We start from the raw sequence: 15,000 nt of genomic DNA on the forward strand, positions 1-15,000 counted from the left end.
GTCTGTCTGGATATACATCGTTCAATGGATGGAGGGTGTCTGTCTGGATATACATCGTTCAATGGATGGAGGGTGTCTGTCTGGATATACATCGTTCAATGGATGGAGGGTGTCTGTCTGGATACACATCGTTCAATGGATGGAGGGTGTCTGTCTGGATACACATCGTTCAATGGATGGAGGGTGTCTGTCTGGATATACATCGTTCAATGGATGGAGGGTGTCTGTCTGGATAAACATCGTTCAATGGATGGAGGGTGTCTGTCTGGATATACATCGTTCAATGGATGGAGGGTGTCTGTCTGGATACACATCGTTCAATGGATGGAGGGTGTCTGTCTGGATATACATCGTTCAATGGATGGAGGGTGTCTGTCTGGATATACATCGTTCAATGGATGGAGGGTGTCTGTCTGGATAACATCGTTCAATGGATGGAGGGTGTCTGTCTGGATACACATCGTTCAATGGATGGAGGGTGTCTGTCTGGATACACATCGTTCAATGGATGGAGGGTGTCTGTCTGGATATACATCGTTCAATGGATGGAGGGTGTCTGTCTGGATACACATCGTTCAATGGATGGAGGGTGTCTGTCTGGATATACATCGTTCAATGGATGGAGGGTGTCTGTCTGGATATACATCGTTCAATGGATGGAGGGTGTCTGTCTGGATATACATCGTTCAATGGATGGAGGGTGTCTGTCTGGATATACATCGTTCAATGGATGGAGGGTGTCTGTCTGGATATACATCGTTCAATGGATGGAGGGTGTCTGTCTGGATATACATCGTTCAATGGATGGAGGGTGTCTGTCTGGATATACATCGTTCAATGGATGGAGGGTGTCTGTCTGGATATACATCGTTCAATGGATGGAGGGTGTCTGTCTGGATATACATCGGTCAATGGATGGAGGGTGTCTGTCTGGATATACATCGGTCAATGGATGGAGGGTGTCTGTCTGGATATACATCGTTCAATGGATGGAGGGTGTCTGTCTGGATACACATCGTTCAATGGATGGAGGGTGTCTGTCTGGATACACATCGTTCAATGGATGGAGGGTGTCTGTCTGGATATACATCGTTCAATGGATGGAGGGTGTCTGTCTGGATATACATCGTTCAATGGATGGAGGGTGTCTGTCTGGATATACATCGTTCAATGGATGGAGGGTGTCTGTCTGGATATACATCGTTCAATGGATGGAGGGTGTCTGTCTGGATATACATCGTTCAATGGATGGAGGGTGTCTGTCTGGATATACATCGTTCAATGGATGGAGGGTGTCTGTCTGGATATACATCGTTCAATGGATGGAGGGTGTCTGTCTGGATATACATCGTTCAATGGATGGAGGGTGTCTGTCTGGATACACATCGTTCAATGGATGGAGGGTGTCTGTCTGGATACACATCGTTCAATGGATGGAGGGTGTCTGTCTGGATACACATCGTTCAATGGATGGAGGGTGTCTGTCTGGATACACATCGTTCAATGGATGGAGGGTGTCTGTCTGGATACACATCGTTCAATGGATGGAGGGTGTCTGTCTGGATACACATCGTTCAATGGATGGAGGGTGTCTGTCTGGATACACATCGTTCAATGGATGGAGGGTGTCTGTCTGGATACACATCGTTCAATGGATGGAGGGTGTCTGTCTGGATACACATCGTTCAATGGATGGAGGGTGTCTGTCTGGATATACATCGTTCAATGGATGGAGGGTGTCTGTCTGGATATACATCGTTCAATGGATGGAGGGTGTCTGTCTGGATATACATCGTTCAATGGATGGAGGGTGTCTGTCTGGATATACATCGTTCAATGGATGGAGGGTGTCTGTCTGGATATACATCGTTCAATGGATGGAGGGTGTCTGTCTGGATATACATCGTTCAATGGATGGAGGGTGTCTGTCTGGATATACATCGTTCAATGGATGGAGGGTGTCTGTCTGGATATACATCGTTCAATGGATGGAGGGTGTCTGTCTGGATATACATCGTTCAATGGATGGAGGGTGTCTGTCTGGATATACATCGTTCAATGGATGGAGGGTGTCTGTCTGGATATACATCGTTCAATGGATGGAGGGTGTCTGTCTGGATATACATCATTCAATGGATGGAGGGTGTCTGTCTGGATACACATAGTTCAATGGATGGAGGGTGTCTGTCTGGATACACATCGTACAATGGATGGAGGGTGTCTGTCTGGATACACATAGTTCAATGGATGGAGGGTGTCTGTCTGGATATACATCGGTCAATGGATGGAGGGTGTCTGTCTGGATATACATCGGTCAATGGATGGAGGGTGTCTGTCTGGATATACATCGTTCAATGGATGGAGGGTGTCTGTCTGGATATACATCGGTCAATGGATGGAGGGTGTCTGTCTGGATATACATCGGTCAATGGATGGAGGGTGTCTGTCTGGATATACATCGTTCAATGGATGGAGGGTGTCTGTCTGGATACACATCGTTCAATGGATGGAGGGTGTCTGTCTGGATACACATCGTTCAATGGATGGAGGGTGTCTGTCTGGATATACATCGTTCAATGGATGGAGGGTGTCTGTCTGGATATACATCGTTCAATGGATGGAGGGTGTCTGTCTGGATATACATCGTTCAATGGATAGAGGGTGTCTGTCTGGATATACATCGTTCAATGGATGGAGGGTGTCTGTCTGGATATACATCGTTCAATGGATGGAGGGTGTCTGTCTGGATATACATCGTTCAATGGATGGAGGGTGTCTGTCTGGATATACATCGTTCAATGGATGGAGGGTGTCTGTCTGGATACACATCGTTCAATGGATGGAGGGTGTCTGTCTGGATACACATCGTTCAATGGATGGAGGGTGTCTGTCTGGATACACATCGTTCAATGGATGGAGGGTGTCTGTCTGGATATACATCGTTCAATGGATGGAGGGTGTCTGTCTGGATATACATCGTTCAATGGATGGAGGGTGTCTGTCTGGATACACATCGTTCAATGGATGGAGGGTGTCTGTCTGGATACACATCGTTCAATGGATGGAGGGTGTCTGTCTGGATACACATCGTTCAATGGATGGAGGGTGTCTGTCTGGATACACATCGTTCAATGGATGGAGGGTGTCTGTCTGGATACACATCGTTCAATGGATGGAGGGTGTCTGTCTGGATACACATCGTTCAATGGATGGAGGGTGTCTGTCTGGATATACATCGTTCAATGGATGGAGGGTGTCTGTCTGGATATACATCGTTCAATGGATGGAGGGTGTCTGTCTGGATATACATCGTTCAATGGATGGAGGGTGTCTGTCTGGATATACATCGTTCAATGGATGGAGGGTGTCTGTCTGGATATACATCGTTCAATGGATGGAGGGTGTCTGTCTGGATATACATCGTTCAATGGATGGAGGGTGTCTGTCTGGATATACATCGTTCAATGGATGGAGGGTGTCTGTCTGGATATACATCGTTCAATGGATGGAGGGTGTCTGTCTGGATATACATCGTTCAATGGATGGAGGGTGTCTGTCTGGATACACATAGTTCAATGGATGGAGGGTGTCTGTCTGGATACACATAGTTCAATGGATGGAGGGTGTCTGTCTGGATACACATCGTACAATGGATGGAGGGTGTCTGTCTGGATACACATAGTTCAATGGATGGAGGGTGTCTGTCTGGATATACATCGTTCAATGGATGGAGGGTGTCTGTCTGGATACACATCGTTCAATGGATGGAGGGTGTCTGTCTGGATATACATCGTTCAATGGATGGAGGGTGTCTGTCTGGATACACATCGCTCAATGCACTCACATCCGTACTGCAAACAGTGGGGCCAATTAGAGAAACGAGGAATAGATGAAGCCTTCAATAAACGCCCATGAGGGGTAAGTGTGTTAAGAGTGTGCATCCACCTACATTCGCATTGCCGCAGCTTTTGATCCCAATTGCCCTAGCAGGGACCCCATGGTACACATGCAATACCCATGAAGCACAAGGTTGTAATGTCCCCATGGTGTATGCCATTCACGTGTCTGGTGACAGGTGTGTCTAGCTTGTTGCGAATGGATCCCAAGTGTTCCAATATTCTTACTTTGAACGCTCTGTGTGTTTCCCCAACATATTGTTTACCACAGGAGCATATAATAAGATATACTATTAATAATAAGATATACTACCCCTGTATACGTGGTCAGACCTTGATAGACGGGGCAGGCCTTACAGCGTCCACAGGCAAAAGTCCCACATGGTTTGGGACCAAGCCAGGTGCGGGTCGCCTGTGTCTTTCCCATCGTATCTCAGAGACCCGGCGCTGCCTCACTTACATTGGATGGAATTACCATTGATACCAATACCACCCTAAGGGGATCGCCGTGGAAAGTCTATACACAAGTACACCTCATGATTGTAAGGAATGGGGGAGCGCGTACCCCGTGGCACACTCCCTCATTACCTGATGACTTGCGCAACCCCGCTGTCCCTACAGCGCGCACGCGCTCCTGCAGGAGATTTCTAGATGTCGCGGAGTCTGGCTCCGCCCCTCGCTTGCGACCCGCATCAACTTCGCGCAGAGCGCACACGTGACGCGTGTGCGACACTCCCAAGCTGCGTGTGGGCGTGGGGCGGGAGAGAGAGCGCAGCGGGGGGCGGGAGAGAGCGCAGCGGGGGGCGGGAGAGAGTGCAGGGGGGGGGCGGGAGAGTGCAGGGGGGGCGGGAGAGAGCGCAGGGGGGGGCGGGAGAGAGCGCAGGGGGAGGCAAGAGAGAGCGCAGGGGGGGGCGGGAGAGAGTGCAGGGGGGGGCGGTAGAGAGAGTGCAGAGGGGGGCGGGAAAGAGAGAGCGCAGGGGGTCGGGAGAGAGCGTAGGGGGGGGGGCGGGCGAGAGCGCAGGGGGGGCGGGCGAGAGTGCAGGGGGGGGCGGGAGAGAGTGCAGGGGGGGGGCGGAAGAGAGAGAGCAAGGGGGGGCGGGAGAGAGAGCGAGGGGGGGGCGGGAGAGAGAGAGCGAGGGGGGGCGGGAGAGAGAGAGCGCAGGGGGGAGAAAGGAGGGAAGGGGGGAGGATAGGAGGGAAGGGGGGGAGAGAGGAGGGAAGGGGGGGGAGAGAGGAGGGAAGGGGGGGAGAGAGAGGAGGGAAGGGGGGGAGGGAGAAGGGAAGGGTGGGGGAGAGAGGAGGGAAGGGGGAGGGGAGAGAGGAGGGAGGGGAGAGAGGAGGGAAGGGGAGAGAGGGGGGAAGGGGGAGGGAAGGGGGAGGGGAGAGAGGAGGGAAGGGGGAGGGGAGAGAGGAGGGAAGGGGGAGGGGAGAGAGGAGGGAAGGGGGGGAGAGAGAGGAGGAAAGAGGGGGAGAGAGAGGAGGGAAGGGGGGAGAGAGAGAGAGAGAGAGGAGGGAAGGGGGGAGAGAGAGAGAGAGAGAGAGAGAGAGAGAGAGGAGGGAAGGGGGGAGAGAGAGAGAGGAGGGAAGGGGGGGGGGAGAGAGAGGAGGGAAGGGGGGGGGAGAGAGAGGAGGGAAGGGGGGGAGAGAGAGAGGAGGGAAGGGGGGGGGAGAGAGGAGGGAAGGGGGGGGAGAGAGGAGGGAAGGGGGGGAGAGAGAGGAGGGAAGGGGGGGAGAGAGGAGGGAAGGGGGGGAGAGAGAGGAGGGAAGGGGGGGAGAGAGAGGAGGGAGGGGAGAGAGAGGAGGGAAGGGGGGGAGAGAGAGGAGGGAGGGGGGAGAGAGAGGAGGGAAGGGGGGGAGAGAGAGGAGGGAAGGGCGGGGGAGAGAGAGGAGGGAAGGGCGGGGGAGAGAGAGGAAGGAAGGTGGGGAGAGAGAGGAGGGAAGGGGGGAGAGAGAGGAGGGAAGGGGGGGAGAGAGAGGAGGGAAGGGGGGGAGAGAGAGGAGGGAAGGGGGGAGAGAGAGGAGGGAAGGGGGGAGAGAGAGGAGGGAAGGGGGGGAGAGAGAGGAGGGAAGGGGGGAGAGAGAGGAGGGAAGGGGGGGAGAGAGAGGAGGGAAGGGGGGAGAGAGAGGAGGGAAGGGGGGAGGGAAGGGGGATGGGAGAGAGGAGGGAAGGGGGGGGAGAAAGGATGGAAGGGGGGGGGAGAGACAGGAGGGAAGGTTGGGGGAGAGAGAGGAGGGAAGGGTGGGGGAGAGAGAGGAGGGAAGGGGGGGAGAGAGAGGAGGGAAGGGGGGGAGAGAGAGGAGGGAAGGGGGGAGAGAGAGAGGAGGGAAGGGGGAGAGAGAGAGGAGGGAAGGGGGGGAGAGAGAGGAGGGAAGGGGGGGGAGAGAGAGGAGGGAAGGGGGATAGAGAGGAGGGAAGGGGGGGGGAGAGAGGAGGGAAGGGGGAGAGAGAGAGGAGGGAAGGGGGGGAGAGAGGAGGGAAGGTGGAGAGAGAGAGGAGGGAATGGGGGAGAGAGAGGAGGGAAGGGGGGGAAGAGAGAGGAGGGAAGGGGGGGGAGAGAGAGGAGGGAAGAGAGAGGAGGGAAGGGGGGGAGAGAGAGGAGGGAAGGGGGGGAGAGAGAGGAGGGAAGGGGGGAGAGAGGAGGGAAGGGGGGGAGAGAGAGGAGGGAAGGGGGGGAGAGAGAGGAGGGAAGGGGGAGAGAGAGGAGGTAAGGGGGGGGGAGAGAGAGGAGGTAAGGGGGGGGAGAGAGAGGAGGGAAGGGGGGGAAGAGAGAGGAGGGAAGGGGGGGAGAGAGAGGAGGGAAGAGAGAGGAGGTAAGGAGGGGGGGAGAGAGAGGAGGTAAGGGGGGGAGAGAGGAGGGAAGGGGGGAGAGAGAGGAGGGAAGGGGGGGGAGAGAGAGGAGGTAAGGGGGGAGAGAGAGGAGGTAAGGGGGGGGGAGAGAGAGGAGGTAAGGGGGGGGAGAGAGAGGAGGGAAGGGGGGGGGGGAGAGAGAGGAGGGAAGGGGGAGAGAGAGAGAGGAGGGAAGGGGGGGAGAGAGAGGAGGGAAGGGGGGGAGAGAGGAGGGAAGGGGGGAGAGAGAGTAGGGAAGGGGGGGGGGAGAGAGGAGGTAAGGGGGGAGAGAGAGGAGGTAAGGGGGGGGAGAGAGAGGAGGTAAGGGGGGGGAGAGAGAGGAGGGAAGGGGGGGGGGAGAGAGAGGAGGGAAGAGAGAGGAGGTAAGGGGGGGGAGAGAGAGGAGGTAAGGGGGGGAGAGAGAGGAGGTAAGGGGGGGGAGAGAGGAGGTAAGGGGGGGGAGAGAGAGGAGGTACGGGGGGAGAGAGAGGAGGTACGGGGGGAGAGAGGAGGTAAGGGTGGGGGAGGGAGAGGAGGGAAGGGTGGGGGAGAGAGGAGGGAAGGGGGGGGAGAGTGAGGAGGGAAGGGGGGGGAGAGGAGGGAAGGTGGGAAGAGAGAGGGGGGAAGGGGGGGAAGGGGAGGGGGGGAGAGAGGGGAGAGAAGAGGGGGAGAGAGGGGAGAGAAGGGGGGGGAGAGAGGGGAGGGAAGGGGGGGAGAGAGAGGGGGAAGGGGGGGAGAGAGAGGAGGGGGGAGGAGGAGGGGGAGGGAGGAGGGGGGAGAGAGAGGAGGGAAGGGGGGGCGTGAGGGGGCGCAGGGGGGGGCATGAGAGAGAGCAATGGGGGGGGGGGGGCGCGAGAGAGCAATGGTGGCCAGAGAGAGCAATGGGGGGGGAGGGGGGAGTGAGAGAGCAATGGGAGGGGGGGGAGAGAGAGAGCAATGTGGGGGGAATGGGGAGAGAGAAAACGGAGACAGACACAGAGACACAGAGACACAGACAGCCCCTATACAGCCAATTCCACGCCCCTCCTGTAATAGCCACGCCCCTCCCGTAATAATCACGCCCCCCGCTCCTGCTCTAAAAAATTTGCAGGGCACCCTATCGCTTATGCTTGGAGAGTTAGTGACGTCACCGCTCTCAAGCATGAGCGCGCTCAGCGGCAGCGTGGCCGCAGCCTTACACAATCTTAAATGGTATGTGTGCAGCGCACAGCCAAGAAGGGGATGAGGAGCAGGTCTGGCAAAAAATCTTTATTTAGGTTCCATAAAAACGGGGTTACAACAAAAAGAAAGAGGCGGTGACCTTATCAAAAGATTAGACTGTAGAGAATCCTACTGGATCTTTATACTAAAGACACGTTCCCCTGAAGGGATCAACATTGAATGGAAACTTAATCATTTTTGACTTAAACAATTTATTGGATTGATATAATCTATCTGAGGGTCACCTAAATAATAAACATAAGAAAAAGGATGTATCCACTGGTTGGTTACCATCAATAGGATGATTATGAATAAATACTGAATGAATACTGACGATAATGTCTCTAGAAGGCTATTTTGAATATGTTTCTTCTGTATATTCCCTTGATATGACTTTTTGTAACAAATTGGAACTTTTGTTATAATAACTTTGTTGATAAGTACTAATGCATGTGGATATGTATAATTAATTTTATACATATATATATTCTTAGAGTCATTAGATAATTGATATTGATGGAAATCCATATATTCTGAAGAATGTCAAAATTAATCGGTGATTAACATCACTTAACACAGATTTGAATATAAATAAAAACAGATAGGAGTGTCATACTTACACTAAAACAATAACTATGTAGTAATCAGAATGGGTAATCCATAGGAATTAATTATTTATATATCCTTTGCATCATTATGGGGTTAAAAAATGTGGTTTTAATATAGGTGTAGAGAAATATATATTTCTTTAGATATGTGAAATGTATGTCAGTAATTAATGTTATGTTTTGTTTTTTATCTATATGTCAATTTAATGGTAGCTTGATGTTGATTCTTATGATTGTTGTGTCCCTGTCTAGATGTATACACACTTAGAGTAGTATCTGTGTTACATTTTTTATCACTCTCTGCCTGGCAAAAATAAGGGTGCTCGTTTCCTGAGATCTCTCTGTGGTGAGACCTTGTGATGCTGGGCAGGGAGGTGTTAATAGTTCCTTTCCATGCAATCTGTGTATCGCCCAACAAGGATGTATATTGGTTAACAGGGGTGACCCGCATGCGCATGCGCAGACGGCCGAGAACTGTGTGAGCCGCATCTCGCGAGAACTGGTCTCTCACTGTCTTGCGATGCGTGTCAGCTCATTTGGCACTGATAGGCTATGTCTCGCAGAGGGGCTTGGCAAGTCTCTGACTGTTCTGACGAGTGTGATGCGGGATCACACCTATTGGTTAATATGGGTAATGACGTCATTGGTTTTTTTTTTTGGCGCCAAAGCAGCATCAGCTGCTATTTAAATGTCCTGCACACCACACAATACACTTCTTGACAAAGTGCCTGCGGTGCACGAAACGCGTCGAAGGTTGTAACCCCCGTTTTTATGGAACCTAAATAAAGATTTTTTGCCAGACCTGCTCCTCATCCCCTTCTTGGCTGTGCGCTGCACACATACCATTTTGGATTTCCCTCACCAGGATACAGCTGCACGCCGATGGAGATAGCAACTGGAGGCTTCATTCTGTGAGTACTTCACCTGAGGCCAGCCCAATGAGGTAAAGGAGGGTGTTTTTATGCATCTACCCCCACCTTCAGGGTGACTAGAGCCCCATTATAAGTTTTGTACCAATTATTATTCCCCAGTTAGCCTTTATTCTCCTTTCAATACTATATATAGTTCCATGTACTTGAGCACCATATTGTTATTACTGTATACTTACACAATCTTACACTTACTTTTGCGGTTCTACACAAACATATCACTATTACTAAACGGGGTGAGGGTAAGTTGGAAACCACAATATATCGTAAGCCGACAGCCACTAATAGTTTATTGAAGGCTGATAGCCACTAATAGTTTATTGAAGGCCGATAGCCACTAATAGTTTATTGAAGGCCGATAGCCACTAATAGTTTATTGAAGGCTGATAGCCACTAATAGTTTATTGAAGGCTGATAGCCACTAATAGTTTATTGATGGCTGATAGCCACTAATAGTTTATTGAAGGCTGATAGCCACTAATAGTTTATTGAAGGCTGATAGCCACTAATAGTTTATTGAATGCTGATAGCCACTAATAGTTTATTGAAGGCCGATAGCCACTAATAGTTTATTGAAGGCCCATCCCAGACAAACGATTCACAGTATCCCGACTGGCCAATTTCGTTGCCTTAGGAGAAACTGTTCCAATGTGTCAGAGTTCAAGATTCAGGCCAAAGAATTGACTAGACGTTTCATTGAAAGGGGCAACACGAAATCAGCTATCAAAAGGGCGTACCATTGGTCCCTCAACACTCCAAGGCCATCATTGCCGACTGAAAACCTGCTCCGAGCCAAGAAGAATACAGAAACCACCCGCTTCATCGTACTTATAGTAACCAGTGGGAACCAGTACGCCACGTTCTGAACACACACTGGCATGTCCTGCTCCAGGGTGATGGTCTGTCCCACATTCTCCAGGCTGCCCCGAATATGGTCTGTCGCCGGGCTCGGAACCTCAGGGATAGACTGGTGCAGAGACACTTTCAGACACATACAACCCGCACCTGGCTTGGTCCCATACCATGTGGGACACTGTAAGGCCTGCCCGTCTATCAAGTGAGAGGTCACTGTGAGGTCACTGTGAGGTCAGTGGGAGGTGTCACTGTGAGGTCAGTGGGAGAGGTCAGTTGGAGGTGTCAGTGGGAGGTGTCACTGTGAGGTCAGTGGGGGAGGTCAGTGAGAGGTGTCACTGTGAGGTCAGTGGGAGAGGTCAGTGGGAGGTGTCACTGTGAGGTCAGTGGGAGGTGTCACTGAGGTCAGTGGGGGAGGTAAGTGGGAGAGGTCAGTTGGAGGTGTCACTGTGAGGTCAGTGGGAGGTGTCAATGTGAGGTCAGTGGGAGAGGTCAGTGGGAGAGGTCAGTGGGAGGTGTCACTGTGAGGTCAGTGGGAGGTGTCACTTAGGTCAGTGGGAGAGGTCAGTGTGAGGTCAGCGGGAGGTGTCACTGTGAGGTCAGTGGGAGGTGTCACTGTGAGGTCAGTGGGAGAGGTCAGCGGGAGGTGTAACTGTGAGGTAATAATAATAATGTCAGTGGGAGGTGTCACTGTGAGGTCAGTGGGAGGAGTCACTGTGAGGTCAGTTGGAGGTGTGACTGTGGGGTCAGTGGGAGGTCACTGTGAGGTCAGTGGGAGAGGTCAGTGGGAGGTGTCACTGTGAGGTCAGTGGGAGGTGTCACTGTGAGGTCAGTGGGAGGTAAGTGGGAGGTCAGTGGGAGGTGTCACTGTGAGGTCTGTGGGAGAGGTCAGTGGGAGGTCAGCGGGAGGTGTCACTGTGGGGTCAGTGGGAGGTCACTGTGAGGTCAGTTGGAGGTGACCTGGTCACGGTGTCCTTATAACAGGTTAATGTATACAAGCCAGGAATTCCTGCGGTGCGCATGCGCAGAGAGCTGAGCCGGCCACGTGGGGCACGCAGATGTCACGTGACACGGACGGGCGCATCACGTGAAAAGATGTCGGGGCTCCAAGTGTATTTCTGCGGCAGTATCCGGGGCGGCCGCGGGGACCGGGAGCTGTACCGGGGGATTATACAGGAGCTGCGGCGGTACGGGACCGTGCTGACCGAGCACATAGCGAGCCCGGAGATCTCACACACCGGTACCGTGCGTGTCACCGTGTGTACCACCGTGCGTCATGCGTGTCACCGTGTGCGTGCGTGTCACCATGTGCGTGCGTGTCACCGTGTGCGTGCGTGTCACCGTGCTTGTCACCGTGCGTGTGTGTGAGGGATGACTTGAGGTTTTTTTTGGGGGGGGGTGAGATGGCTGTGTGAGTTTGGGGGGGGGGGTGAGAGATGGCTGTGTGAGTTTGGGAGGGGGGGTGAGATGGCTGTGTGAGTTTGGGAGGGGGGGTGAGATGGCTGTGTGAGTTTGGGAGGGGGGTGAGATGGCTGTGTGAGTTTGGGAGGGGGGGTGAGATGGCTGTGTGAGTTTGGGAGGGGGGGGTGAGATGGCTGTGTGAGTTTGGGAGGGAGGGTGAGATGGCTGTGTGAGTTTGGGAGGGAGGGGGGTGAGATGGCTGTGTGAGTTTGGGAGGGAGGGGGGGTGAGATGGCTGTGTGAGTTTGGGAGGGAGGGGGGGTGAGATGGCTGTGTGAGTTTGGGAGGGAGGGGGGGTGAGATGGCTGTGTGAGTTTGGGAGGGAGGGGGGTGAGATGGCTGTGTGAGTTTGGGAGGGAGGGGGGGTGAGATGGCTGTGTGAGTTTGGGAGGGGGGGTGAGATGGCTGTGTGAGTTTGGGAGGGAGGGGGGGTGAGATGGCTGTGTGAGTTTGGGAGGGAGGGTGAGATGGCTGTGTGAGTTTGGGAGAGGGGGGTGAGATGGCTGTGTGAGTTTGGGAGAGGGGGGTGAGATGGCTGTGTGAGTTTGGGAGAGGGGGGTGAGATGGCTGTGTGAGTTTGGGAGGGGGGGTGAGATGGCTGTGTGAGTTTGGGAGGGGGGGGTGAGATGGCTGTGTGAGTTTGGGAGGGGGGGTGAGATGGCTGTGTGAGTTTGGGAGGGGGGGTGAGATGGCTGTGTGAGTTTGGGAGGGAGGGGGGGTGAGATGGCTGTGTGAGTTTGGGAGGGAGGGGGGGTGAGATGGCTGTGTGAGTTTGGGAGGGAGGGGGGGTGAGATGGCTGTGTGAGTTTGGGAGGGAGGGGGGGTGAGATGGCTGTGTGAGTTTGGGAGGGAGGGGGGGTGAGATGGCTGTGTGAGTTTGGGAGGGAGGGGGGGTGAGATGGCTGTGTGAGTTTGGGAGGGAGGGGGGGTGAGATGGCTGTGTGAGTTTGGGAGGGAGGGGGGGTGAGATGGCTGTGTGAGTTTGGGAGGGAGGGTGAGATGGCTGTGAGTTTGGGAGGGAGGGTGAGATGGCTGTGAGTTTGGGAGGGAGGGTGAGATGGCTGTGTGAGTTTGGGGGGGGGGTGAGATGGCTGTGAGTTTGGGAGGGAGGGGGGGTGAGATGGCTGTGTGAGTTTGGGAGGGAGGGTGAGATGGCCGTGTGAGTTTGGGAGGGGGGGGGGGGGGGTGAGATGGCTGTGAGTTTGGGAGGGGGGGGGGAGATGGCTGTGAGTTTGGGAGGGAGGGTGAGATGGCTGTGAGTTTGGGAGGGAGGGTGAGATGGCTGTGAGTTTGGGAGGGAGGGTGAGATGGCTGTGTGAGTTTGGGGGGGGGGGTGAGATGGCTGTGAGTTTGGGAGGGAGGGGGGGTGAGATGGCTGTGTGAGTTTGGGAGGGAGGGTGAGATGGCCGTGTGAGTTTGGGAGGGGGGGGTGAGATGGCTGTGAGTTTGGGAGGGGGGGGGAGATGGCTGTGAGTTTGGGAGGGAGGGTGAGATGGCTGTGTGAGTTTGGGAGGGAGGGTGAGATGGCTGTGTGAGTTTGGGAGGGGGGGGGGTGAGATGGCTGTGTGAGTTTGGGAGGGGGGGTGAGATGGCTGTGTGAGTTTGGGAGGGGGGGTGAGATGGCTGTGTGAGTTTGGGAGGGTGAGATGGCTGTGTGAGTTTGGGAGGGGGGGGGGGTGAGATGGCTGTGTGAGTTTGGGAGGGAGGGGGGGTGAGATGGCTGTGTGAGTTTGGGGGGGGGGGGTGAGATGGCTGTGAGTTTTGGAGGGGGGGGGTGAGATGGCTGTGTGAGTTTGGGGGGGGGGTGAGATGGCTGTGTGAGTTTGGGAGGGGGGGGTGAGATGGCTGTGAGTTTTGGAGGGGGGGGGTGAGATGGCTGTGAGTTTTGGGGGGGGGGTGAGATGGCTGTGAGTTTGGGAGGGGGGGGGGGTGAGATGGCTGTGTGAGTTTGGGAGGGAGGGTGAGATGACTGTGTGAGTTTGGGAGGGAGGGTGAGATGGCTATGTGAGTTTGGGAGGGAGGGTGAGATGGCTGTGTGAGTTTGGGAGGGGGGGGTGAGATGGCTGTGTGAGTTTGGGAGGGGGGGTGAGATGGCTGTGTGAGTTTGGGAGGGGGAGTGAGATGGCTGTGTGAGTTTGGGAGGGGGGGGGGTGAGATGGCTGTGTGAGTTTGGGAGGGGGGGTGAGATGGCTGTGTGAGTTTGGGGGGGGGTGAGATGGCTGTAAAATTTGGGAGGGAGGGAGGGTGAGATGGCTGTGTGAGTTTGGGGGGGGGGGGGTGAGATGGCTGTGAGTTTTGGAGGGGGGGGGGGGTGAGATGGCTGTGTGAGTTTGGGGGGGGGGGTGAGATGGCTGTGTGAGTTTGGGGGGGGGGGTGAGATGGCTGTGTGAGTTTGGGAGGGGGGGTGAGATGGCTGTGAGTTTTGGAGGGGGGGGGGTGAGATGGCTGTGTGAGTTTGGGGGGGGGTGAGATGGCTGTGAGTTTTGGAGGGGGAGGGGGGTGAGATGGCTGTGTGAGTTTGGGGGGGGGGGTGAGATGGCTGTGTGAGTTTGGGAGGGGGGGGGGGTGAGATGGCTGTGTGAGTTTGGGAGGGGGGGTGAGATGGCTGTGTGAGTTTGGGGGGGGGTGAGATGGCTGTGAGTTTTGGAGGGGGGGGGGGGTGAGATGGCTGTGTGAGTTTGGGAGGGGGGGTGAGATGGCTGTTTGAGTTTGAGAGGGGGGGAGAGATGGCTGTGTGAGTTTGGGAGGGGGGGGTGAGATGGCTGTGTGAGTTTGGGGGGGGTGAGATGGCTGTGAGTTTGGGAGGGGGGGGTGAGATGGCTGTGAGTTTGGGAGGGGGGGGTGAGATGGCTGTGAGTTTGGGAGGGGGGGGGAGATGGCTGTGAGTTTGGGAGGGGGGGGGGAGATGGCTGTGAGTTTGGGAGGGGGGGGAGATGGCTGTGTGAGTTTGGGGGGGGGTGAGATGGCTGTGTGAGTTTGGGAGGGGGGGTGAGATGGCTGTGTGAGTTTGGGAGGGGGGGTGAGATGGCTGTTTGGGAGGGGGGGGTGAGATGGCTGTGTGAGTTTGGGAGGGGGGGGTGAGATGGCTGTGTGAGTTTGGGAGGGGGGGGAGATGGCTGTGTGAGTTTGGGAGGGGGGGAGATGGCTGTGTGAGTTTGGGAGGGGAGGGGGAGATGGCTGTGTGAGTTTGGGAGGGGAGGGGGAGATGGCTGTGTGAGTTTGGGAGGG

At 54.8% G+C, this 15,000-nt stretch overlaps 1 protein-coding gene across 1 annotated transcript in view; it reads left to right on the forward strand.

Moving 5' to 3' along the window:
- The first annotated feature begins 11,300 nt into the window (after nt 1-11,300).
- The window catches only part of DNPH1 (2'-deoxynucleoside 5'-phosphate N-hydrolase 1), a 6,649-nt gene continuing 2,949 nt past the window's right edge, over nt 11,301-15,000 (forward strand). The window contains exon 1 of the mRNA XM_075581898.1: nt 11,301-11,552. Coding sequence (XP_075438013.1) covers nt 11,333-11,552 — 220 coding nt within the window. The 5' untranslated portion in view covers nt 11,301-11,332. The remainder of the gene's footprint in view (nt 11,553-15,000) is intronic.

The sequence above is a fragment of the Ascaphus truei genome, unplaced genomic scaffold, assembly GCF_040206685.1.
Source record: "Ascaphus truei isolate aAscTru1 unplaced genomic scaffold, aAscTru1.hap1 HAP1_SCAFFOLD_1675, whole genome shotgun sequence".
NCBI lineage: Eukaryota > Metazoa > Chordata > Amphibia > Anura > Ascaphidae > Ascaphus > Ascaphus truei.